The sequence below is a fragment of the Macaca nemestrina genome, chromosome 13, assembly GCF_043159975.1.
Source record: "Macaca nemestrina isolate mMacNem1 chromosome 13, mMacNem.hap1, whole genome shotgun sequence".
NCBI lineage: Eukaryota > Metazoa > Chordata > Mammalia > Primates > Cercopithecidae > Macaca > Macaca nemestrina.
The window spans coordinates 9,466,776-9,492,875 of NC_092137.1; the positions used below are offsets into that span (position 1 = coordinate 9,466,776).

The following is a 26,100-nucleotide window of genomic DNA, read 5'->3' on the forward strand; positions in this document are numbered from 1 at the left end:
ATGGGGACTCATGAAGTCCTTCTATTTCCTGACACTGGTTTGGTAGCTCCCTGAGGCTTTCTGATATCTTCGTGGTCACTAATGAATTCTCCAAGTTAAAAATAGCTTTAATTCATTTCAATTAAACTTTGTTTTTTTCTAACAATCACATTATTTTACGTGTAAGGAAAATGTCTCAGGACCAGAGACACAATGCCAAGCATCTCAGCTACAATATGTTAGCAATTAGTGTTCTTAAAGAAAGGGACCTTGGGAAGAAGTATGTTTGAGATGGTTAGAAATCCCATTTATTTGAACCATCCATAGTCTTCCATGCAGCTGGAGTGAAGATTTCTCCTAGCAGGCTAAGATAGACTGTCTTATTACTAGGAGTTTTTGGCACTTAAATATTTAATTATCTGACTGTCAGATAATTCATATGGCCCCAAAATAAAGAAATGGTTATGGAATCCAGGAGATACTAAGTGTCAATCATGCACTCTATGCATTGTGAAAGATGCCAAAGAAGTACCAGAAATCATCTCAGTCCTCAGAAGCTCCTTTTAAAATCATATTCTGCTTGCTTTTGTGACATTTCCTTTTCATTTTTCAACAGTATCTACTGAAGGTCAACGAAATCAAGATTAAAAAGGGAGTGGATTTACTTCAGAATCTGATCAAATATTTTCATGCCCAATGCAAGTAAGTTCTTCTTTGTTATGATGTTATCTTAAATGTTTCTTCATGTATGGCAACTTCTGGGACACCTATAGATAGCTCGTAGGAAATAAACACTCGCGTAGAAGTCTCTAGTAAAGGGAATGAGGTGTTGACTCATGCAGCAACACAGGTGAACCTTGAGAACAGACAGAACAGAGACAAAAAGCAGATGAGTGATTGCCGCAGCTTGGAGGAAGAAGGAAATGAGAAATGACTGCTCACAGGTATAGGATTTCTTCGTGGGATATTGAAAATATTCTGGAAGTGAGTGCTAATGATTGCACAACTTTGTGAATTTACTAAAAATCACTTTAAAAGGATGAATTTTATGGCTTGGGGATTATATCTTCATTAAAAATAAAATCATATGTACAATATAAAAAATCTGTAGTCATTGCCAAATATATTTATTTTTGGCTCTTTTTGTAGAGGGACAAACTAATTTAACCTATTGCGCATCTCTCAGATGTTTGTTAAAAGAGAAATGGTATGGTGTTAATGCAGTGTTTTAAAATAAGAAAACACTCTTATATATTACTTATCCTGTAGAGCCAAGGACTGTGATGAGCAAAGGAAGATGTTAGTAGAGGAGGAGGAGAGAATTCCACCTGCAGGGGCTGCTCAAGTACTCAGCTTTGCCATGTATGTCAGTACTTCAGTCTGACCCACGTCTCTGACCTGGCTTCTGCTCCTCGTCCCCCAGTCACTGATATAGACAGGCCCCTGGCTCCTTCACTCACCCACCCAACACACTTCTGTTGAGCACATGCTGTATGTCAGGCGCTGGACCAGAGGCCAGAGGCACAGTGATGCACAAAGCTGGCATAGTTCCTGCTCGAAGAGTCAAGTAGGGAAGTTGGACTGAAAGAGATGAATTTCTAATTAGATGTTTACAAAAGTGTTTTAAAGTATAGGAATCTAAGAAAGAATATAATAGAAGGACCTGATATAGATAAAGATTTAAGGTAGGGTTTTTTGGTTTTTGTTTTTCTATTTTGTTACCTGATACAGTCTCCAACAGCCAGCACGCGGTGCCTGGAACACAGTAGGTACTCGGCTCTTTCTTGAATGAGCGGCAGACCTCCCTGAGGAGACATGGATCTGAGATCTAAAGTATGAGTAGGAGCCAGCAGATAAGGAGTGGGAGAAGAACGTTCCAGGCAGGGTCTAGGTCTTCAGGCAGGAAAAAGGACAAGGTGACATCAGCTCAGTGAAAAGGAGAGTGGCCTGAAACGAAACTGCATAGAAAAGCCTTAGGGATGTGGACAGCCCCAGACCTCTTGCAAAAGGTTTTAGATTTTATCCCAAATGTGTTGGGAAGCTCTTGAAGAGATTGAAGCAGAGGATCATTTGTTTGCACTCCTGTGATGTGCCAGGTGCTATTAGGGGTTTTGGTGATGCAGTAAGGAGGAAAGCAAAGTTCTTGCTTTCACGGACCCTGGGGTCTCATGGGGGAGGCAAGTAGGAAGCACGAGCCAATATTTAACTGAGTTTATGAAAAGGCAAAACAGTGATGGGGAGAGAGACAGTGGTGTTGGTTAGAAGCAGCTTCAGGAAGCTTCTCGGCTGTAACAAGATTACTCTGCATGTTGCGGAGAAGGAACCAGATAGGACAAGGGTGGATGTGGGCAATTGCTTGGAAACACAGCTCCTGTCCCTGTGCAGCCCAGAGATGACGATGGCCCAGCCGACCTTGTGACAGCGGGAGTGAAAGGTGTGGACTGACGAGAAATCTTTTCCTTGTGGAATTGCCACGCCTGTCTGCTTACCTTCCCAGAGCAGGCTGTGCCGCCAGCAACCTACCTTTGTACACAATTGTTTCTTTTCCTAGAAGGCCTCCTTCCTCTGTGCCCTCCCTGTCTTCTGTTCCTCCTAGGACCCAGCTCACGGATCATTCCTGCTTTGCAGTGCTTCTTCCTTTTGCCTTTTCTTCCTCCTGTGTTGCCGCCACACGTCTACTTGTCTGCATGGTGACATCTTCCTCGTGTCCCTGTGCTGCTGAACTCTGCGCTCCTAAGGAAGAGGCCGTGCCATTGATTGGTTTTATATCTGCAGTGTGTGGGCATTTACCTGGCGCAGATTTGCAGCAGTGAATTACGCTGTGGAACTGAACTGAGCTCTGCTTTGGAATTCTTAATACAGCTTTGATGATGTTGCATTTCTAAAGCACTTGAGGTCAGGTGGCAAAGGAGGATGTGCCGAGTGGTTCATCCAAAGTTAAAAGAGATCTTCAGCCATTAAAAAAAAAAAAAAAAAATGTGAAATTATGTCTTTTGTAGCAACAGGGATAGAACTGAAGGTCGTTATCTTAAGTGAAACAAGCCAGCCACAGAAAGACAAATATCGCATGTTCTCACTCCTAAGTGGGTGCTAAAAAAGGCATACCAATGGATGTAGAGAGCAGAGTGACCACAGAGTCTCAGGAGGGCGAGGGGAGTGGGGATGATGAGAAATTATTAATACTTAATAGGTACAATGTATGTTATTCTGGTGTTGGATACCCTGAAAGCCCTAAGTCGACCACCAGGCCTATAACAAAACTGCGTTTGTACCCCATGAATTTATATTAAAAAAATTTAAAAGACAGCTAATCTCTACTTAGAGGGTGGAAAAGACCTTGAAATTGTATAGTTTTCAAGATGAATTATTTTATGGAGACTCAAAATTTTAACTTTGTGATGAGCATGCAAATTACTTCTTCAGTTCTTATGTCAGGCAATTTAGGAAGTGGGTCGCTTCCTTGCTGATATTTTATTTTTAAGAAGAAGCTATTCTGGGATTTCCTTTTTTCCCTCCCTTTATTTTGCCCAAACCAATCAGTTGGGTAGCAACAGACCACTTGTGGAAAAGTGAAGTAGTTGGCCTTTTATGGACATGAGCTCAGTAACCTTTAAAAATATGAATCTTCCATTACTTCCTTTTTGGATATGAGAGAGAGTGTGTACGCTGCCTGCTCTTCAAATCAGTCAAGCAGCTTTGACTTTCTTAATTCACGTTCTGGAGGATACAACGTGGAGCCCGAGCAACTCAGCTGCAGAGAGAGAAGAGCTCACAGCCGTGCATGTTTCCACGTGTGGGAGCTCCTCTCATTCCCCCGTCACACACGCCCAGTCTCCGCTTCCCGTCCCCAAAGGCACGGCTTTGCCTGGTGGGTGCTGTGCCCTGCTGGGCAGACATGGGCCTCTGCGTGCTGCTGTGCTCCGCCAGGGTGAAGAGGCCACTGTGTAAACTAGATTCCAGGGCTCGGTTTGGCTATTGACCCTTGGAACTACTTAGATATGCGTTATTTTGCTTTTTCTTCATTTTTTTTCTTTTCGCTTTAAGTGTTCTTAAAGAATACTTCATGTTCTTTTATTTTTATTTCATTTAAGGAAGGAATTTTCATCTCAACCTCGTTCCTGGAATATCTTGAAAACTTGTCTTGCTAGCCTTTGCCGCTGAGCATTGAAGATCCTGTACTCTAGCGGAATCGAAGTGGGGCATTATAATATTAGAAAACAAAGACAGCCATGGTTTGGCCAGGCATGGTGACTCATGCCTGAAATCCCAGTACTTTGGGAGGCCAACGGGGGTGGATCACCTGAGGTCAGGAGTTCCAGACCAACCCGGCCAACATGGTGAAACATGGTCTCTACTAAAAATACAAAAATTAGCCGGATGCGGTAGTGCACACTTGTAGTCCCAGCTACTCGGGAGACTGAGGCTAGAGAATTGCTTGAACCCGGGAGGCGGAGGTTGCAGTGAGCTGAGATCGTGCCACTGCACTCCAGCCTGGGCGACAGAGCGAGACTCTGTCTCAAAAAAAAAAGACAGCCATGGTTTGAAAGGTGATGAGTGTTGAATTGACTTGTTCTTTGAGCCAATACCTGCTGGAAACCACTGTGACCAGCTGTCGCTCAGTGAACTTCGGGTGCATGGTCAAGATGAGCCTCAGCCCCGGATGCTGCAGAAGCTCGCAGAGGAGGGAGCAGCGGGTGTCATAAGCAGACCTCATCAGCAGACACCGCATTGGAATGTGGTAGCGTGAAGGCTGCAGGAGGGGCCCCAGCACGGTGTGTGGGGCCCAGAGATGAAAGGGGCTACTCTGCTTGGTGGATTTGATGATTGCCTCTAAGTGGGCATATTTTAAAGGCTGGAAATACACCCCTTCTAGCCTGGCGAGGCAGTCTAGAAAATGTTTAATAGACAACAAAATTTGATTGGGTAATGTTGATGGTAAAAGTTCTGTGAAGCTTGGAGAAGTGTTAATGGGCTCAAGAAAATTTGCTGGGGCTGTGTACTTAGGCCTGTCATAGTGACAGCAGCCAGCGGAGAGGGAATAGTGTTCCTTTTCTTGAAGCTTCTCCTGACGCCAGGGCTGAGTGCACTTTGAAGGGGTGTCTGGGTGCCAAGACATGCCTCAAGGAGGGTACGGGAAGGTCAGCACTTTGAAAAATCAGAGGGAGGAGATTTTCCAGGTAGGTGGATGGTGAAGGTTGGCTGGGCTATTACAAAGATGAATTCTAAATCTAAATCCAAATTCATATTGTTGTTCCAAGTACACCATTCAATGTCATGCTGGAAACAGTGTCCTGGCGAGAAGTCTCTCAGCACTTGATTCCACTACAAGGCTCATACTCAAGCGCGCGCTCTCTCTCGCTCTCACACACACACACTCTCTCTCCCTCCCTTCTTCCCTCCCTCCCTCTCTCTCCCTCCCTCTCCCTCCTCCCTCCCTCCCTCTCCCTCCTCCCTCCCTCCCTCTCCCTCCTCCCTCCCTCCCTCTCCCTCCTCCCTCCGTCTCCCTCCTCCCTCCCTCTCTCTTCCTCTCCCTCCCTCCCTCCCTCTCTCCCTCCCTCTCTCTCTCTCTCTCTCCTTCTCCCTCACTGTCTCTCCCTCTCTCTCCTTCACCCTCTCTCTCCCTCTCTTTCCCTGTCTCTCCCTCTCTTTCCCTGTCTCTCCCTCTCTCTCCCTCTCCCTCCTCCCTCCCTCTCCCTCCCTCTCCCTCCCTCCCTCTCACTGTAGGGAGAATTGCCAGGTCGAAAAGGTTCTTGGAGCTGTATACCTGCTCCCTCTCCCTGGGTGGTTTTACATTTATCACCTGTAATATTTTTCCTATTCTTTATCTTAGGTCTTAGAAATCTCTGTCCTCCTACCTATTTCACAAGAATTTGAAGTGATTAAGAAAATAGTTACATAAAGAAAAACACGTAAATAAAATACAAGAATTAGATGAGTTCAGAAACATACTCTGTATTCAGAAAAAAACCTGTTAAAATACAGGAACAAGAGTATAACATAAAGAATTGTGTGTCTATCTAATGATGAATGAGAACATTCTAACAGCCTGACCTCTGTGACTCCTAATAAACACAGGTCAGTGTTCATGCCCCACAGCCTGTGTGTCCCTCTCCTTCCTCCTTGGAGTTGCTGTATTAAACGTCACACTGCAGTGTTTTCACAGCGCCTTTTGTGTGTCATGCACTTGGTCTGGGAAACGCCCACAGAGCTACTGCTGAGTTTAAAAGAAGTAAACATCATCTCACATGATACATGCAAAACCCGGATCACTTTTTAAAGATAGTCTCCTTGTTATCCAATAAACTGGTTAAAGTTGGTGACAGTCCATCCTTCATTAAGTTATTTATTCATTCAATAAATGGCATGTGCTTGAAATACGCCAGACTTTGCGGGTACTTTGTGCCTCCTAGAACTTCAGATCTAATGAGGGAATTCTGTTTTAAACAATCACACTAATGAATACATAATTGCAGTGCAACAAGTGTTTTGCAGAAAAATACAAAATGCCCTGAGAAAGTATAAGAAGGCCTCTTATAGGGGAATAACTTGTAGGGGATTATGGAAGGCCTGGCTAACCAGGGTATGTTTAACCTAAAACTTGAAGAATGAGTGGGAATCAACCAGGCAAAGCAGACACACCTTAGGAGAAGCCTTTAGAGAGAAGAAACGGAGTGCAGAGGGCCTGGGGCAGGAGAACTTGGTGGCCACGGAGGAAGGGAGAAAAGGCCGGTGTGTCTGGATCTGAGTAAACAAAGTGGATAGAATGGTGTGGTTTGAGACTGGAGCTGCAGACAGGGGCCGCATTACATGGGCCCTGGAGACCTCGTTATGGGTTAGAACTTTCTCCTTAGCTCATGGAAATGCCCTTTCTTCATTCCTCTCAAAAGGGTTACACACAGCACCCTCCAGAGGCGGCGGCACTGAACACCAGCCCATGACTGCAGCGGAAAAACTTGTCCAGCCTCTGTTGCATTTCCTGAATCACTTGTTATAGGTGACCTCATGGCATTCAGTTTTCAGCCTTTAAAAAAAAAAAAATTCCTCTTGATACAAATATCAAGTTCTCCATCTACGGTGTCCTACCCCACAGATACAGAGTGTAGCCATCAAAGCTGCTTGGTTCTTTTCTGCATTCTTTCTCTCTCTCTCTCTTTCTTTCTGTCTGTCTCTTTCTTTCTTTTTTTGGAGGCAGTCTCACTCTGTCGCCAGGCGAGAAAGCAGTGGTGCGATCTCGGCTCACTGCAACCTCCGCCTCCTGGATTCAAGCAATTCTTGTGCCTCAGCCTCCCGAGTAGTAGCTTTTTGTATTTTTGTATATTTTGTGTGTGTGTGTATATTTAATAGAGTATTTTTAGGGGTTTCGCTGTGTTGACCAGCTGGTCTTGAACTCCTGGTCTCAAGTGATCCTCCCGCCTCGGCCTCCCCAAATCCCTCACCCTGGGATTACAGGCTTGAGCTGCCGCACCCAGCCTCTGCGTTCCTTCTCTTTTCCATGTAGCGGTCACATGTTGCGGCACATTCTTTAGTGTCTTCCACTTGTGCCCCATGCCTTTCTAGCTTCATATGCTTCTGTTTGGATGCTCAGAAGAAATCAATCAAAGCCGTTGCTGCCATTTGTGAGCAGAACCCGCTCCCGTTATAAACTGAAAATCAAGGCCTCATTTTATATGGGTTGAGAAAAATCTTAAATACTTAAGCTTATTGCAATTCCTTTTCTATTTGCTCCTGCTAATTTTGAGTGTCATTTTATTCTTGGTTTGCCTGATATTTTAAGGTTCTGTTCATACAGTCTTTTCCCCCAGGAGTTACATAATGACTTCAGTCACTTTAAAGAAGTTTTTTAATCTGTCTGACAAAATTATTTTTTCCTGTGTGAAGTGTCATCTCTGTTTCTTCTTTTTCCTGCTAGTTTTTTTCAGGATGGACTCAAAGCCGTGGAAAGCCTCAAACCTTCCATTGAAACGCTGTCTACAGATCTTCACACGGTGAGTAGCTTCCCTCCCACCGCGGTGTTAAAACTGTCTTAATGCAACAGACATTTTCCTCTAAATGTTGCTTCTGTGTAATCCTGTGTTTCCATGCTGTGCCGCCCACGTGGAGTGTGGCGTTCCCACGCCGGTCCTCTGTCATGGTGGGAGGGAAGGTTTGACTAGCGAGGGAGGCAGTTGTCGCTTTGTGTGGAAATGGCCCCATGAGCACCAACGTTTCACTGTACCTCAGTCTTAATTTTCTGATTCGTTCTGTTGTGTGTGTGTTTTTAAAGATCAAACAGGCCCAGGATGAAGAAAGAAGGCAGTTGATACAGCTTCGAGATATTTTGAAATCCGCATTGCAAGTTGAACAGAAAGAGGTGAGGGGATTTAATTTTGAAAGATTGCAGTTTTAGCCCCATTCTTGGAGGCTTTGGGCCTGAAAAACATGAAGTTCATATCTTCTAGGAGCTCACAGTTCGCTCGGGCTGTGTCAGGCAGCAGGAAAACATTTAATGTATTCTTGCAATTTAGGTTCTGTAAAACCATCTTTTAAAATATGTTTATTTCAGGAGGAAGCATTTACTACATGCATGGCCTTAATGGCGGTGTGTAAACCCTGTGCTCTGTCAGTTGCTAGATAAGGAGCTCTTGGCGGCTTCGTCACAGAGACCATGTGTCCTTTTGCTACTTATCCTGTACCTGGCCCTCTGTCGTTTCCCTACCCTGACATACATGGACTCTGCCCCTTTGGGCCTAGGCACGTAGCAGGAGACCAGCTGGGGCTCTGCCAGCCCTGAGGTTGTGTTCTATACGATATGAGGCATGAGCTTTTCTTACAGCTGCCTCCGTAGTGACAGACAGAAATCCTTAGTTCTCTTACTTCCCCTCTTTCTGTAATGGCGCCTCTGCGTGCTAACACGTCAGCAGGGACAATTTGTGTTGTGGGGACTTGTTTTAAAAAAGCCATTAAAAAGTTTTAAAGATAATTTTACTATATTTTCACTACAATGTGGGTATCATAATGTGAATTTAGTATAAATCCATTTCCTTGTCAATAAAAGGAATGTGTCTAAATGTGTATCTAGTGATTTTAGAGGAATTGTTAAACTACTTGACAGAGCATAAAGTTCCCTGTTGGCAGTTTGGTGAGCTCTATTTTATTGTAAGTTCTTGTACTATAACTGAATATTGTTGTTTTTCTCCCAAATGCATTTACCTTTTGTGACCGAAGTCTAGGAGAGTAAGTAGTTCAGTATTTTAATAAATTGCAGAATTTTGCATGTTTTATTCATGAACATTATATGTGTGTGTGTGTGTATATATATATATATACATATATATATTCCTTTTATATATTAATGGCTAGTAGCATTTTTTATTTTAACCCCTCACCTTTCATTGTTGTAGATTTTATTAAAGGCTGAAGAGTTTGCACAAATCTTAGGGAAGTGGATATTTTCTGGGTTTACAGTTTACACTTTTGCTGTTGTTCCTTTGTGAAGATGAAGCAGGTCCCTCCCTCCCTCCCTTTCTCTCCCCTGACTGGCTGAATTCTACACATCTTTCTAGTCCCTCTGAAACCCCACCTCTGAAGCACTGCCTCTGATCACCCCAGCCCACAGTGATCTGAGTTCACAGAGCACGTCCTGTTTGAAAGCCCCATTTGAATCACAGCCTCTTCCTCTTTTTGAGTGTTGGCTGTGCCTTAAATGCACAGATGCCTTTTCTCCAGCCGGACCTCGAGCAGCCTGGGGATGCCGCTCTGCCTTCTGAGCAATTCTTCCATCGCACTGTAGTGCCACAGCGCTCATTTAGTAGAATTTTGGTAAACATGGGTCAACTAAGTGAGACATTGGCAGAGCAAGGTTATATTTAGTGCTAGAAATGACCTACAACACGGTGACTTCCTCTTAGTCTAGAGAACGTAGGCTCTGATGCTTTGATGTTCCCAAACATGGGATATAAGCACAAAAAGAAAAAAGAACTTGGCGTAAGGAGAAAATAGTGGCCTAGTTGTAATGAGGAGGAGGTAGTGTGAGGGCGGGAGCCAGAATGTCGTCCAAGGTGGCTGCTCCCCAGCGCGCCGTTGGAAATGATCGAGAACTGCCTTTGTCTAAGAAGGAGGATCCAACCCATGAAGCAAAGCTCAGGTTTAAAATAAGGCAGAGCAGCAGCTGGGGCCAAATAGCCCTCTGGGCACAGTGCAAAGGCTGTGTTTGCTTTGGCAGTGCAGAATTAGGAGGTTTGGGAAAATGGGCTGTTGTGAGAGAGCTGGTTATTTACAGCTTTGCAGGGAAGTATAACAAATTTACCAGCACAGACCAGAAGTTCTTTATAGTTTGTTGTTTTTTGTTGACCAGCCCATCTGCCCCTGATTGCACAGAGGGATCAAATGAACCTCCTTTACTATTCGTCTTTGGCTGTCTGCCCAGTTGGCTCCTTGTCAAGACCTAACTCAACAATCTCCTAGTTGTGGGGGTGTTGTGTTTTTTGTGTATCATGCTCTGCATTGCTTTTAGGTAATGGCATTCAGCAAGTTGGACAGTCTTTAAACACAGTTGCACGTAATAAGCAGATGTGAATATGCTACATTTTCTGGTTTAAAATGATTTTCATGATGGGGGTTCCATTTTGTATACCTCAGATTTGCAGTAAGAATTGATCATTTGGTCATTATTGTTTAGGCTGTCATTCCTTTGGTTGGATTTTCTTCTGTGACTTAGACAACTGAAGGTGTTAGAGGATTTTTATTCAGTGTTACAGAAATTCTAACCCTGCCTGTGTAATCACAGTTCATAGAAATTAACATGCCCCAAGAAACTGTGTTGAGCGTTGGTAGAAGCCAGTGCTCCTCATTCTCTTCCTGTAAATCCCATGCATCAGTTATTGAAGGAATGAAGAGTGGCCATTCCAGTGTGGTAGCTTCAGGCTGCTGTTTCTTTGTGACCATGCAGCTTTGTTTTGGTGTGGAGCCTGTGCCATTCTGGTCCTGGTGACCTCACACTTCGCAATCACTGGCCATTCATGTTTTGTTCTTGATATTTTCTGCTCTCTGTAAGGAGAATACTATTGGTATTTCCATTGTTTTTCTTTGTGAAGGTTTTCATACTTGGAGAAAAGTTGAAAACTTGTGCAGTGACCACCCATAGGGCAATATTATACAATGAGGACTGGTCTATGCACCACAGTGTTCGATTTTTGGAGAAGATCCTATCTACAGAGTTAAACCTGTTGGCACTGCTCATCTTTGCTTGGGCTCTCTCCCCATCGGCCTCGCCTCCTGCCTTTCCCATCCCACGTCGTCCATCCGATGGAGTTCTGCCGGGACGGACCCTGCTGGGGTGCTGGCGGAGTCCCAAAGCCTCATCACTGGTGTGCAGGCTCTCTGCTGTTTGATGTGGAGAGCCCAGACTTGTGCGCTTCTATGGGGAGGATCAGGCTCTGGGATATGGTCTCAGAGGTCTGAGTGCTGAAACCACCATGGTTTTCTCCTCTGCAGATTTCAAGTATGGTTGGTCGGTCTCTCTCTCTCTCTCTCCCCCCTCCCTCCCTCCCTCTCCCTCCCTCCCTCTCCCTCTCTCCCTCCCTCCCTCTCCCTCTCTCCCTCCCTCTCTCCCTCCCTCCCTCCCTCTCTCCCTCCCTCTCTCCCTCTCTCTCTCCCTCCCTCCCCCCACCGCCTGCTCTTTCTTTCTCTCTCTGTTATCTTTGCTCCCTGTTTTTCGAGCATCCTGTCTAGTAGGATGTGGTAGAACAGTTTGTGCCACCCAGGCAACCAAGGTTCACCACGCCATAATTTTCTTCTGCCTCTGAGTTTGTGTATCTTACATGCCCCAATCTGGCCTTCATCAGAGATCTCTGTCCGTGACCACCTGCCTGCCTCTCCGAGTGCTGAGCTGCTAGGTAGCCTGGCTCTGGCCTCCATGTCAGCCTCAGTAGAGGATTCATTGTTGATTCACACATCCAGCTACTCTTTCCTCCACTGTTACTCTAAGCCAGCGCTCCACAGACACAACAGAACAAGACGATCCGGTTCTCACCTCTTCAGGGACTCATCCTCTGGGGGTGGGGACAGAGAAGCAATTGGGGCGCAGTGTGATGAGAGCACTCGTGGACATCCGTTCCAGGAAGCAGTGTCTGCCCAGTGCAGGCTGGGCAAGTGCCATCAGGGATGACTTCCCAGAGGCTGGGATGGGGCTTCGAAGGATGATTAGGAGTTAGCAGGCCAGGCATGGTGGCTCACAGCTGTAGTCCCAGCACTTTGGGAGGCCAAGGCAGGTGGATTGCTTGAGTCTAGGAGTTCAAGACCATCCTGGCCAACATAGTGAGATTCCATCTCTACAAAAAAATAAAAAAATTGGCCAGTTGTGGTGGCATGCACCTGTAGTCCCAGCTTCTCGGGAGGCTGAGGTGAGAGGATCCCTTGAACCTGGGAGGTGGAGGTTGCAGTGAGCTAAGATCACACAGGCTGTGGTCCAGCCTCAGCCACAGAGCAAGACCCCATCTCAAAAAACAAACAAACAAAAAAAAACAAAAAAAACCTGGGGCCTGGCAGGAATTAGCAAGCAAGAGTCCCAGCAGGTGGGGCTGGTGGAGAGGACCGCTTCTGCCTACGACGGGGTTGCCTGGGTAGCTGTATAGCAGAGCAGAAGAGCGTGGATCTTGGCATTTGAATCCTGGATCTTCCACTTCCTACCTTGCTCAGTCCTGGACCTCTCTATGTCGTGGTCTTCCAGTCTGTCAAATAGGAATAATACAGCCAACCTCAGAGAGTTGTCAGGAGACCTAAGAGATCATTTCTGTAAAGCACTTACCATATTATCTTAATAAACAGGGACTAGTTCGTTCATTCATTCAACAAATACTGAGCTCCTAGGTGGTAAAGATACCATAGTGACCAAATTCCCTTCCCTCATGGTGTCGCCCTCTTAGAGGTTGAACAGGAATGGATACTGCTGTTGTTGTCGTGTGTGACATATCCCTTAGCCGCCTCGTTGGTCCGTCCTCTGGCCCCATGCCTTCATGGCTTGTGTCCCTCTTCCCTCCTCCCTATCTGACTCAAAGTACTGTCATACCCAGCTCTAGGCTCCTTCTCTTAATCCTGACCCAGCTCTTCCAGCTTCACCTGCCTCTCACCCACCTCTCTTGTGTCCAGCCTGCATCATATTCCACGGTCCCCTCACTCTTGGGGAGGAGGGACCTGCTCCTGTCCATTGCAGGACATTTCCTGTTTACCTCACTTTTCAGGTTTTCCAGGCACTTTACAAGTGTGGCCAACGATCCTTACAAACCACTTTACGGGGTAGGCAATGTTTGCCCATGTCTGCAACTTTTTGTTTGTTTGAGACAAAGTCTCCCTCTGTTGCCCAGGCTGGAGTGCAGTGGTGCGATCTTCGCTCACTGTAAGCTCTGCCTCCCAGGTTCAAGCGATTCTTCTGCCTCAGTCTCCCAATTAGCTGGGATTACAGGCACGCCACCACGCTTGGCTAATATTTGTAGTTTTAGTAGAGACGGAGTTTCACCATGTTGGCCTGGCTGGTCTTGAACTCCTGACTTTGTGATCTGCCCACCTCAGCCTCCCAAAGTACTGGGATTACAGGCGTGAGCCACCGCGCCTGACCAGCCATGTCCGCAACTTTATTCTGTGAGAGAAAGAGAATGAGTGCCCTTGCTGGGCTCACACAGTGGCATCAAAGCCAGGATTTGACCCTGATCTATTCCGCATCAAACTGGTTCTCCGGAGTCTTTTACCCTTAAATAATGGAGAATAGGTGGTAACGATATTTGAAAGCACTGTTCTTAGACCGTAGCTCAGTGCTTGGCTCAGCAAGGCCTCCAGCTCCCTGTTGTGCCCGTGTGGGTGGACACACCTGTCATATCTTCAGAAGATGGGGAATGAATTGGACATCACAGCCCTCCTGGGCAGAGAAATTTTAAGCTTCCAGAAATTACTCCTTGACAAACTTGTCAATCACAGGAATTCTCTGGACACTGACTTTCTGAGAAGTGGGCAAAATGTCGGTTTTTAAGCTATCCTAGAGTCTTAGCTAAAGGATTCTTAAATTATTTGTAAACCTCTATGAGATTTGTACTGCAGGCAGCATCCCCCTTTGCCTTCCATTCCAGGAGATTTCAGATACTAAGTCTACTGGTCATCTGGGCAGATTCTATGTTGGCCAGACCCAATGGCTCATACTTCACAGGGCAACGGAAAAGTTAAAATCAAGGATGATGCCTGAGCTCTGAGAACTTGTCTGGGTGTCACAGGACAGAGGATATTGGACACTAATAGAATTTAATGAAAGCCTTTTGAGGTTCTACCAAGTGCCTGCTTACCCTGCATACTCAGGCACACAAACAGTCCCTGCACATTGAGGCTTTGTCAGTCGAGTTTAGGTTGTCTTTGTCTCTCTTAGGAAAGTGGAGAGTACATTGGAGTCTCTAGGAATTGGGGCAACATGGACCACCCTGGCCTCTCTTACTTCTTATGTTCTTCTTCTCTCCAGGAGGAGAGATTCTTTTCCCTTGAATAGTATTCTGAAAATCAAAACCTCGGTCATGTGAAAGGGCCAGTTTCCTCTGTCAGGCCTTCACCTGTCAGGCCTTCACCTGGTCAGGCCAACAAAGGCTATTGTTACCGGGTCGTCTCGGATTCACCTGGAGGATGCTGAAATAATTCACGCTAAAACAGTTCAATTTTATGTTAAACAGCTTTTATTCCTCTTTTTTACAAATGTGAAGTTTTATAGGCTAGCTTAGTTCAGACTTGCCTGCATGCTTTAATTGGTCTAAAGAAAAGCATAAAACAGGGTGATTTCTTTGTCACCTTCTGGCATAGGGTTTGATTCTGTTGAGAAGAATGTCCCTTATCCTGTTCGTGAGACCTGAAAATGGCTCTGATTAACATGCGCGGCACCAACAGTGTTAGCAGTGTTGTCACATGATTTCACCACTTACTTTGTGCAGGGCTTTTTTTCTCCCCAAATCAATAGACGTATTTCTTGGTTGTGCAGTTGAGTCTCCTGACAGGTTTATTTTTAGTCTTTCACAGAGACGCTGTACAGGTGAGCAATATTTCTCCACATTCCTTCCACACCATTGTTCCCAGCAACGTCGAAGGCTGGATTTGCTCTAAATTTTGGTGCCAATGTTCTGCCCTTCTGAGAAAATGTGGAAACTGGGACCATCCTCATCCCATCAATGTGCGTGTGCCCTAGTTTATCCAGAGGCACAAGTGCTGTGTGAAGTTTCTGTGGAAATGAGTTCATTTCTCCCCTCCTGGGCTCTGCTTATCAGGGTCGGTTGTCAGTTCAGTAATGAAGAGTGCCTCAGCACGTTACTGATTGCTCACGTGGAGTTTTTTGGTTTTTCTTCTTTGGCAGAGTTTAAAAAGTCAGTGCTAGACACTCATGTGCATGGGGTGGAAGACTTACTAATATTGTGACAATGACAGTACTCCCCTAATTGATCTACACAGTCGGTGCAGTCCCCATCAGAAATCCCAGCTGCCTTTGTGCAGAAATTGACAAGCTGATTCTGAAGTTCACGTGGAAATGCAAAGGACCCGGAATCGCCAAAACAGTCTTGAAAAAGAACAAAGTTGGAGGACTTGCACTTCCCAATTTCAGAACTTACCACAAAGCTGTAATAATCAAGACAGTATGGTACTGGCATAAGGAGAGACATATAGACCAGTGAAATAGAACTGAGAGTCCAGAAATAAATCCTTACATTTAGAGACAGTTTATTTTCAACAAGGGTGCCAAGACAATGGAGAAAGAGTAGTCTTTTCAACAAATTGTGCTGGGGCAGCTGGATAGCCACAAGCAAAGAAGGAACTTGGTCCCTTACCTCACACCATAATCAAAATTAACTCAACATGAGTCAAAGACCTAAATGTAAGAGCTAAGACTATAAAGCTCTTGGAAGAGATTTTATAAAGATAAATCTTCATGGCCTTGGACTAGGCAATAGTTTCTTAGATAGCACCCTTATAGTACAAGTGATGAAAGAAACAGTAGGTAAACTGGACTTCATTAAAATTAAACAGTTTTGTGCTTCAGAATCTTTTTTCAAACTGTCAGAAATCCAAGAGGTTGCCTGTGCCTTGAGATGCAGTTGAAACTCTGACTCTAGCCCGTCTTGTCCACTCCCAGGCCTTACTGCCTCAGATGCAGTATTTGTCCAGCTTCCCTGGTTGCTGACCACATGGCCTCCCCATGTCTTCTGTGTTCTGTCTACTTTGTCTTGAAGATCCTCCCCTGATTCTCTGCCATTTCTTGCCTTCATGTTTAAAACTCACTTTTTCCTGTGCTTTTCTCCCATTGACTCTTCAGTTCTTGAGTACTCTTATTCTCAGCTTCTATCACACTGATTTTCCTGCGTTAGTTCTTTCATCGTTTGGGGATGTGCTTCGTTCTCCAAGGATGGTGAGCTGCTCAGTGGCAGTGATGAGAATGGCCCTAGACTCTGAGGCTGTTCTCTGGGAAGAGAAGATGGTGTAATGGAGGGAGCCTCAGAGTGGAAGGCAGGATTCCATTCCACTCTCTGCTCTTGCTTTAAGGAGCTCTGCGCCTGGAGCAAACCACTACTTTCATTATGTCCCTGTTTCTCCCATTATGGAATGAACTGGATAGGAGTTCTCATTAAACACCTGCGGGCAGACCTCGGCCCTTTCCTGGTTGACCTGTGAACACTTTGTTCACATCTTGCTCCCCTCTCATTTCATTTAAGTCTCAGGGAAATAGAATTTCCTGCACTGGCACTGGTGGCCACTCCTACAAAACAGTGTCTGATACTGTTTGTTTTGTTTGGTTTTTGTTGTTTTGAGACAAGGTCTCGCTCTGTCACCGAGGTTGGCGTGCAGTGGTGCTATCAGGACTCTTTGCAACCTTGATCTCCCAGGCTCAAGCAGTCCTCCTGTTTCAGCCTCCCGCATAGCTGGGACTACAAGCGCCTGCCACCATGCCTAGCTAACTTTTGTATTTTTTGTAGAAACGAGGTCTTGCTATGTTGCCTAAGCTGGTCTTGAACTCCTGGGCTCGAGCCATCCACCCACCTTGGTCTCCCCAAGTGTTGGGATTACAGGCATGAGCCACTGTGCCCAGCCTGATAACATTTGTTAAACACCAGTTGAGCACCTTTTGGATGCCAGACACTGGACTTGGGTCCTGGGTGTTCATTGCTAGTCCTTGCTTGCCTTAAGAAGCTGCTGGGCTGGAGTTTCCCAGTTGTGGTAGATTCAATCAGATTCTCAGCTGACCATGTAGATGGCTTGTCTGTGATTAAGCTCCCCTTGGTCAGGGTCAGACCCCCCTTACTTAAGATTGATGGGGTGAGGAAGTGAAGATTTGTGTAGTACTTGTTGATATTCACGTGTGTGATCCTACTGAGTCCTTACTGTTTATTGACCTTACTGGTTATTCTTTTCTTATTGCCCAAGAAGGAGATTGAGGCAGAGAGCTTATGTGATGGTTCTGTAGTAAGGGACAGAAAGCTGGTTTTGTTGTTTTGCTTGGAAACCCCTGCCTTTCCACTCACTGCATCACCTCCCTCCTTAAGGGCTACTCTGGCCGTAGTGGGAGCCTCATGTCATTGTCAGGGGGTTAAGGCTCATAATGAAATAAAACCTGGAAACTTCCAGGGCTCGTTCCTTCAGCCAGTTTGGGATATTGGTTTCCTGACATTTCCTTCTCCAGCCTGATGGATGACATTTATCAGTTCCTAGAGAGGAATGTGATGTCTCTCTTTTTGCTGTGTTGAGAAGGGGAAATTTCTCCAATTTTTTGTTGTTGTTGTTTAAAAAAAAAAAAAAAAAAGCTTATTAGGCATAAGTTTCCTTTGTGTACTGCTTTTCTAAAAATTGGGACCTGGACAAGATTAAAAACACTCTTCATTTTTTAGGACTCCCAAATTCGTCAGAGCACAGCTTACAGCTTACATCAGCCTCAGGGAAACAAGGAACATGGGACCGAGCGGAACGGCAGCCTCTACAAGAAGAGCGACGGGTACGTGAGGGGGTGTTGCTAGAGTTTAAATGTACGTTCGTTATCTCATGTGTCCAAAATGTCTAAACTCTTATTGTTTCTCCCACTTATCCACAAGGATCCGAAAAGTGTGGCAGAAAAGGAAATGTTCAGTTAAAAATGGTTTTCTGACCATATCCCATGGTACCGTAAGTATTCTCTTTTAATCCATGGTGTCTGCTGTATTAGATGAGGTTGGTGTTGGAGAACTTTCTGAAGTTAGAGGGCAGGAGTCGTTCTCCGTGTGTTATGGTATTAAGGATGCGTCTTGAAGAATTTCCCTGTGAGAAATGCTTGTTGGCCTCCATCTTGATTTGGTGCACCTGCAGCCTGTTTATGCTTGCTTTCTTTCTTTTTTTTTTTTTTTTGGCAAGTGGAGCCTTGTCCTTGTTCCACTCCCTAGCAGAGTCAGGAGTAACTGATAAGCCAGGTTGTCTTTATTGAGAAGCCTGTGACTCTAGAAAGCACACAACAGCAAACTGCTCCCCCAGCTCTGTCTCTGGAAATCAAACATCTCACTTGGGAAGAGTTCTACTTTTCCATTAAGAGAAGAACATTTAAATGGGCAGGACTCTGGGGACCAGAAATCCATGAGAAGAGAGATTTCAGTAATTTTATTATCGAAATCTAACATATGGTGCCCAACCTTAAGGCCTCTTTCCATCATCCTGTTTATCAGAGTCCATGCAAGAAAAAACAGAGCCCTCTATGTTGAGCTTATGAAAAGCCAGTCGGGATAAAGTTCCTTACCAATCTAGCTTCCAGAGGCCAGGAACTTGGATCACAGACACAGCCCTGCACACCACACTCTTCTTTCCATGGCAGTATTATGCATACTGTTGCCTCACCTGGCGTGCCAGAGCTGGTGAAAACCACATGGACTAGTAAACAGCTTTGGTGATGTCTCAAGGCTGAGGTTGTTGCTTTTTTGTTGCTAGTGAGATGCTGAGAGTCGTTTGCATTCCCATTCCCCAAGCAGAGGCCTACTAGTGCATGCAGTCCAGCAGCCTTGGGCATGTGAGTGGATGATAGTGACTGTCTTTCCTGCCCCTTGTCCCTCCAGTCCCCTGGTGAAGGCAGAGCTGGGCAGGAACTCAGAGGGGATTTTCTGGCCCCTATACAAATGTCATCACTCAACATGGGGTCCAGAGAAACGGCCCTGAGGTTCTTATGAATAAGGGAATAGAGTAAAACCCCAGTTGAAGCATGTCACAGCAGCAAGGATTGTGTTCCTCTGGGGGTGCCTTTGTTTTTGCCGACTTCGTTTTAGAAAGGGAGAGAGAAGCTAGAATGGTATATACCCAGTATAGGGATTCTCGACGACCTCTGTTCTAGGGGATTGAATGTGTCTCTGAACTTGGAAATGAAGGTCATTTTCTATTTTCAAAACCCACGTTTCACTGGTCATGTGATCACCACTCTACCCCCCACCCCAGGGCCATGCAGTTTGGATCTTAATGGGACGTCTGGGTAGGTGCAGTGGCTCATGCCTGTAATCCTAGGACTTTGGGAGGCTGAGGTGGGCAGATCACCTGAGGTCAGGAGTTCGAGATCAGCCTGGCCAACATGGTGAAGTCCTGTCTTTACTAAAAATACAAAAATTAGCCAGGCATGGTGGTACATACCTGTAATCCCAGCAACTTGGGAGGCTGAGGCAGGAGAATTGCTTGAACCCGGGAGGCGGAGTTTGCAGTCAGCCAGTATCACGCCACTGCACTCCAGCCTGGGAGACAGAGCAAGACTCCATCTCAAAAAAATAAAAAAGACATTCTTTCTATGCATGGATGTGAGGGTATGAGTTCTGTAGACCAAGGGAAGCAAATTTATCCAGCCATCACTGTCTTTAATATTAGGAATGTTAGATTAGATGAGACTAGGCTCCCTTCTAAATACCTTCCAGATCTCAACACCTGTGGTTCTGTGGTCTGCTTTCGAATTGGTGTCCACTCGCTGTTTGTTTGAACTCAGATTGACTGCCTCAGTGCAGAAACTGTCAAAGAACTAAGTTCTAGTTCACGCTTTTACCGCTCTGAAGTCAAGGGGCGTATTTGCTTCATTGAGAGTTCCCCTAGATCCAGGCCTCAGGGTAAGCCAGGTAGTGACTCATTCCATGGCAGGTGGAAAATAGGTCTGGTAATCCTTTGCTGACAGCATAAACTTCACTTCAAGTCACTTCCATAGCATGAACTTCTTCTCAAAAGACATGGAGGCTTAGCTGTCTTTAAGTTTGCATGGGTTGCCCCAGTTTTTGGCAGACAGTACGGTTATAACCGGCATCACTGGGATGCTGAGAACTCAGCTTGTCACACAGCGTGCATATTTCATAAGTGCTTTGTGTTTGGAGGGGAAACCCCTCTCCAGGGAATCTCCACTTCCAGAGGTCTCCTCCTGCCTTTAGCAGCCATTGCTGCCTACATCCTGCAGGGGTGGCTGGTGGGGTTGTCTTGATTCACTGCCTCGCTGCCATGCAGCAAAATAAGTAGTTTTCCAGCGCTCCGTTCAGTGGCCGAGTGTTCCTTTTCTCACCTTTTCCCTATTTCCCTGCGTGCTCTGGAAGTCAGAATCCAGAGGACCCCTCTGTATTGACTGCATCTACAGAGGGGTTGCACATGGGAAAGTGAGTTTGCCCATACCAAGGAAGAGAATAGAGAGACGCCCGTTTGGTTTGGTTTGGTTTGGTTTTGACTTGATTTCTTGTTCAGCTCACCTGTTTGGCCAGCAGCTGCTGAGTGTGCTCGTGTACAGTCAGGAAAAAAGGGTACATTTCCAAAGACCTGATGAAGTGGAAGTCTAAGAGCAGAGCCTGGCACACAGCTGTGCAGCAGGTCTTTAAGAAATGGAAACACACAGGGTGTATTTACACTGGTAGGAAAACCCTTCCCAGGAGGCTGGCAACCTTCGGGAAATGAAGTTGCTGTACCTGATTGGAGCAGAGGATTGAGGATAGCGTTCGGGAGATTCGATCAGAGCCCGAGTTGAGTTTCCCTCTTAGCCAAGTCTGTTTTCTGGCCCTAGGAAGAAGTGATCCTTGGGACAAAATTAATTAGGTATCCTCTTTGCCAGACTCACAGCATTGCCACGCCACTGAGGGCAGGAGACTGTGTTACACTGGAAGGAATGTCCACCGGCTCTTGCACAATCTAAAATTTTTTAAAAATGATCAGTCATGAAGAAAGAAGAAAGCATCTTCTAAAAGCCTGACAAATTGGAAAAAAATAGAACGGCATGTTTAAAATGGAGAATCACTGATAATCTCTGCCTGCGTGGCAAACTCTAAGGCTGTTGCATTGTTTTTTCACCATTCCTTCCTGAGTTTTCTAAACTAGGGCTTCTCAAATTAAATTCTCAAGAAAATACTGGTATTTTGTGAATTAGATGAAACTGTTCTATATCTCAGTTAACTGATGACACTGGTTTTTTTTTTTATTTGTTTGTTTTCTTTTTGAGACGGAGTCTCGCTGTGATGCCCAGGCTGGAGTGCAGTGGCTGATCTCAGCTCACTGTAACCTCTGCCTCCCGGGTTCAAGCAGTTCTCCTGCCTCAGTCTCCCAAGTAGCTGAGACTACACGCACACGCCACCATGCCCAGCTAATTTTTGTATTTTTAGTAGAGACGGGGTTTCACCATATTGGTCAGGCTGGTCTCGAACTCCTGACCTCAGGTGATCCACTTGCCTCAGCCTCCCAGAGTGCTGGGATTATAGGTGTGAGCTACTGCACCCAGGTGACACTGTATTTTTCCAAATTGCAACAGGGAAGGATTTTAATGTATAGAACTTTCTCCCATAAATTTTTCTAATAGCTTTACCGTTAGCTAATACTTAATCTGTATACTTAATATTTAACCTGAATAGCAAACAGTTATTAATGTAAAACAGAACTGCTGATGATATTGCTTAAGACCAGCTTGTATGTTTTGTGGAGCCATTCTTATGGTTGTCATTTTTTAATATGTAGGCACATTTATGTCGTTATAATTATTCCTACTTCAAATAAAGGCGCTGAATATTTTTCTCTATTTTGTGGTATGCTGTGAAGTGAGAAATCTGTCTTTAATGGTAGTAAAGAACGAACACCTTTCCCCATATCACAGGGAAAAAGAAAGACTGCAAGGTGGAGGTGGGGAGGGAGGATGAGTGGTGTAATTTAAGTTGTGGTTCTTTGCTGCTCTTAAAGATAAGTCCAGGCAAGCGACTGCCTTCCATGGATACCTGAGTCAAGGACAGGGGGACCCGAGTCAAGGACAGGGGGAGTGGCAGCTGAGCCCCGTGCCGTGTAGCCAGCCTGACTTGTTGGAATCCTAGCTTCCCGCCTCCCTAGCTGTGTAACCTCAACCAAATTATTTGGTCTGTCTGGGCCGGTATCTTTAGCTACAGAATTGGAGTAGTTTCGACCTCAAAGGGCAGTTAGGAAAATTAAAGGAATTATTTCATGAAAAATATTTAGAACAGCGCCTGCCTTGTGTAGGTGTATGATTAAAATAGCTGAGTAAATGTAGCTATTGTTATTCAGTCATCATTTTATCCATGAAGATGCTTCTGTATTTATCGAAGTGCACAAACCTCGTTTATTATGTATCTAAGACCCCACAATTTGGAAGTAGCCCTAAAATTTGCCCATGTATAGTCGTGTCATCACAGGGAGGTAACAGAATAGACACAGGCTACGTATGGGTGGGTATACACCCGTGTTAAAGTACTTGGTTGCATGCATGGTTTGTAACCATGTCTCTCGAAATAGATCATTTTGTGTGTTGGCTCCTGGATAAGTTAGGTAATCCGATTGGTCACAATCCACAGTCAGTGGTGCTTTCACTTGAAAGTGTCCAGTCCAGATTTACACGATTAGGCAGAGCTTGGTGTCTTCTAATACTGATTTCTGACACTCTAGGAATTCTCTGAGATATCTACAGAGTATGGAGAGTATCTGACTAACCTGTAGAAGATAAGACCAACATAGCTACGAACGAGGAGAGTCTAGTACAACCCTGTTTATCGGCCTTTCACTAGTCCAAACTTACATGTATTAAACCCAAATCCTTCACTCTGCAAGGATGGGTTCATCTCTCCCACCCTAACTCTGTAGACTCACTGGAAGGAAGCTGCTGGGCCTGGAAGTGCATGAGGGTTTCACAGGTCTGTCCAGGCATAGATGCATATGTGTATGTATCTGGATTAATCCCAAATCCAGGTTTTTTTCATCTTGAAGCGACCGGTGGCCAAGGGAAGTGGGGCCCAAGAACGATGGAAGTTTAAGACACTCTTATTTGATCTTTCCTTTAGCAGCTTGGTAGGTGGGTAAGATAAGCCCACTCCTATTTGGATATTCTTCCAAGATTTCTAAGAGGTATTCTGCCGTTTGAAATTTTTGTTTCTGAAATTATCTTCTTACTCTTAGTCCTTTGCTTTTTTGGACTAAGTATGATCTATTTTTTGAAACTGTAATACAGTAGCCGTTTTTGACACACCTCTGATGAAAGTGTGTTGTGATCGCTTGGTGTCATGTATGGGGGAGAGGGTTTGGGGGTTACAGATATGAATGAAGTATGTTTTGTTGAAACTTAAGTGACAGCGATGGTTGGCATTTAGGAATGTGAATCTATTATCTGTCATCACTTCAAACAGTAGGAAAATAATTTCTCTGCCATTTTTGTGCTGTGAAATTACCTTCCCTGGAAGTGAGGTTTTTGCTAAGAAAAAGTGCTTTTAAGGTCACCAGAAATTGAACTGGGTGCCCAAGTTACCTGGCACATCATCTGTGTTGTCGGTAGGAACCAGAACCAAATGTTTTGGGCTTAGCCATGGCAGTACCTTGATCTGAAGGCACCCACTGCCAGCAGCCTCAAAGCTGGCATCGCTTGTCCCCTTGTCCAGGTGGGTTTGTGTAGACCACCAAGGTGCCCTTGCAGGGAGGCAGTTGCCATCGGTGGAGACGAAGCTCAAGGGCCTCTGTAATTTGTCTCAGTCATGCCTTCCTCTGTCAAGTCTGCCTTCTAAAGGCCACCTTTGCAAACTAGTGAAGAGCTTGCTCTTGCTGTATCTCGTGAGGATTGATACTGTATGATTTTCCATTCCTTCCACCCAACCCCAACCTTTTTATTTGTTTTTTGCTTTTAAACAGGCTAACCGGCCTCCTGCAAAGCTCAACCTGCTAACCTGCCAGGTGAAGACCAACCCTGAGGAGAAGAAGTGCTTTGACCTTATTTCACGTAAGGCTCCCTCTGAGATGCTGCACCACAGAGACTCTGCCTTACGCTCTCTTCTGTGGCGTCCTTCACATTCCAGACACTGCATTCTGAAGAACTGGTTTTTGAAGAGACATACCCTTTTTTCTAGCGATATGCATGCTTTGTGTTCCATTAGTAACTGCCGGCTTGCTCGCCTTTCTAGTGGAGAGTTTGACTTTGAGGACTGGCCCTGCTCCTCAGGGACACTGTAGACCTGAGACATCATCACCCGGCTCTCTGAGCTCTTAGCCTCAGCATTCCTGTTCCTAAATGAGGAGATCCTATAAGAGAAGCCCGCAAGCCTAAAACCCCTTCACTTTAAAAAGAGAAAAGAAGGACAATTCTGTTTTCAAAAACTTACATAATTTGGGTGATGTTAGAAATGCTATAAAACTAAAACGAGGGTCTTCAGCAGGGCCCTTGAAACTTCAGTGTTTGAAACTGTTTTTCTTCCTCACCACAGGATTAGCCTTTCTGCTTCTCTCTGCTTTTCCTTTTTGTGGTGTTCACACAAGAATCCCCACGGAACCATCCGTTGTGGTGAATGTTTACTCAGCACCCCCTGAATTGAAGGGCTCATGAAAGAAAATAAGATAAACCTTTTTTCCTTGGTGTTTCTGTGTGGCCGGGTTACGGTCTAGGGGGAGAAAGGGCCGGTCTCCCCTTTGAAGAGGCAGTCACTAGAGATTTGGGCGCAAGAGTTACATGTGCAGAGGACCATGCCGGACTGTGTACTGTAGGGAGGCGGTGCTGTTCTCTGTGCCTCAGTACCCCTGAGCGGGAGATGGCTGCCTTTTCAAATGTCTGTTGACCTGTATTATTGAGGGCTAGGAAGTCACTTGTTACGTGATTTAGCATTCCCAGCAAACTGTGGGTTAGCACTCCATCCTACCACAATGGCTTGCTCTTATCCTCCTTTTTTCCCTTCTCATACCCTCTGTGTCAATCTCTGGGGAGGGCTGAGCACTGTGATGTGTGTGGAGGGTTCCAGTACCATTTGTTTTGTTCTTCAGACTCTAGACTGATTTGTAAAATAAAATGGACTTTATCCTGTGTCAGACACCCATCCTGACTCAGTCTAGTAAGGTCCACAAACTCTCATCAAACTTGCCTTTCATTCATACAAGATGTTACAAAATTGGTGAGTACTGGCCAGAGTTTAAAATGTGATTGCAAGCCAGGCGTGGTGGTGTGCTCCCGTAGTCCCAGCTACTCGGGAGGCTGAGGTAGGAGGATCACCCAAGTTCAGGAGCAGACATCCAGCCTCGGTAACATAGCAAGACCAAGACCCTGACTCTTTAGAACACACACACACACACACACACACACACACACACACAAGCCTCGGTAACATAGCAAGACCAAGACCCTGACTCTTTAAAACACACACACACACACACACACACACACACACACACGGAGTGATCACTGCTGGGTTACCTGTGTCTAGCTAGCCAAAAAGGCTTGAATTGAAGGGTTTCAGAAAACCTGATGGTGTAATCTGATGTCTGCCAGTGGCTGGGGCTGACTCAGAGGGTTTTAGGCCTTTCTGTTTTCTGAACTAGTAACACACAAGCTCTGCGTTAAAATGCCCATCATTAACTCATTAGCAATAATAGTGAACCCATCGCCTGGAGGTGGGTGTAGGGACTTCTTCCCTCAGCTGCCCCAGGTCCCTCCAGCATGCCCTGCAGGGAGACCCTGCTAGATGCCATATGTGCAGAAGCACTTGCTCCAATGTATTCCCACAGCAGGCAGCAGGGAGGATCAGTAGATGGCAAGTGTGCGTGCCTCCCTTCTGGGCGTGAGTTACTGCAGCTCTTACATGTATGGGAACGTGGTCCTCTGTGAATCTGGCCACACACAAGCTCTGTGGCCAACTGATATTTACCAAGATCCTG

General features: G+C 45.5%; 1 protein-coding gene across 8 annotated transcripts in view; it reads left to right on the forward strand.

Annotated features, from left to right (window-relative positions):
- LOC105486513 (ArfGAP with SH3 domain, ankyrin repeat and PH domain 2) overlaps window positions 1–26,100 on the forward strand; it is a 201,205-nt gene that overhangs the window by 119,313 nt on the left and 55,792 nt on the right. For all 8 annotated transcript variants that reach the window (XM_011749414.2, XM_011749417.2, XM_011749412.3 and 5 more), the window contains 6 exons: window positions 596–681; window positions 7,889–7,964; window positions 8,243–8,329; window positions 17,853–17,956; window positions 18,054–18,123; window positions 24,094–24,181. In XM_011749414.2, the coding sequence (XP_011747716.1) occupies window positions 596–681; window positions 7,889–7,964; window positions 8,243–8,329; window positions 17,853–17,956; window positions 18,054–18,123; window positions 24,094–24,181 (511 nt within the window). The remainder of the gene's footprint in view (window positions 1–595; window positions 682–7,888; window positions 7,965–8,242; window positions 8,330–17,852; window positions 17,957–18,053; window positions 18,124–24,093; window positions 24,182–26,100) is intronic.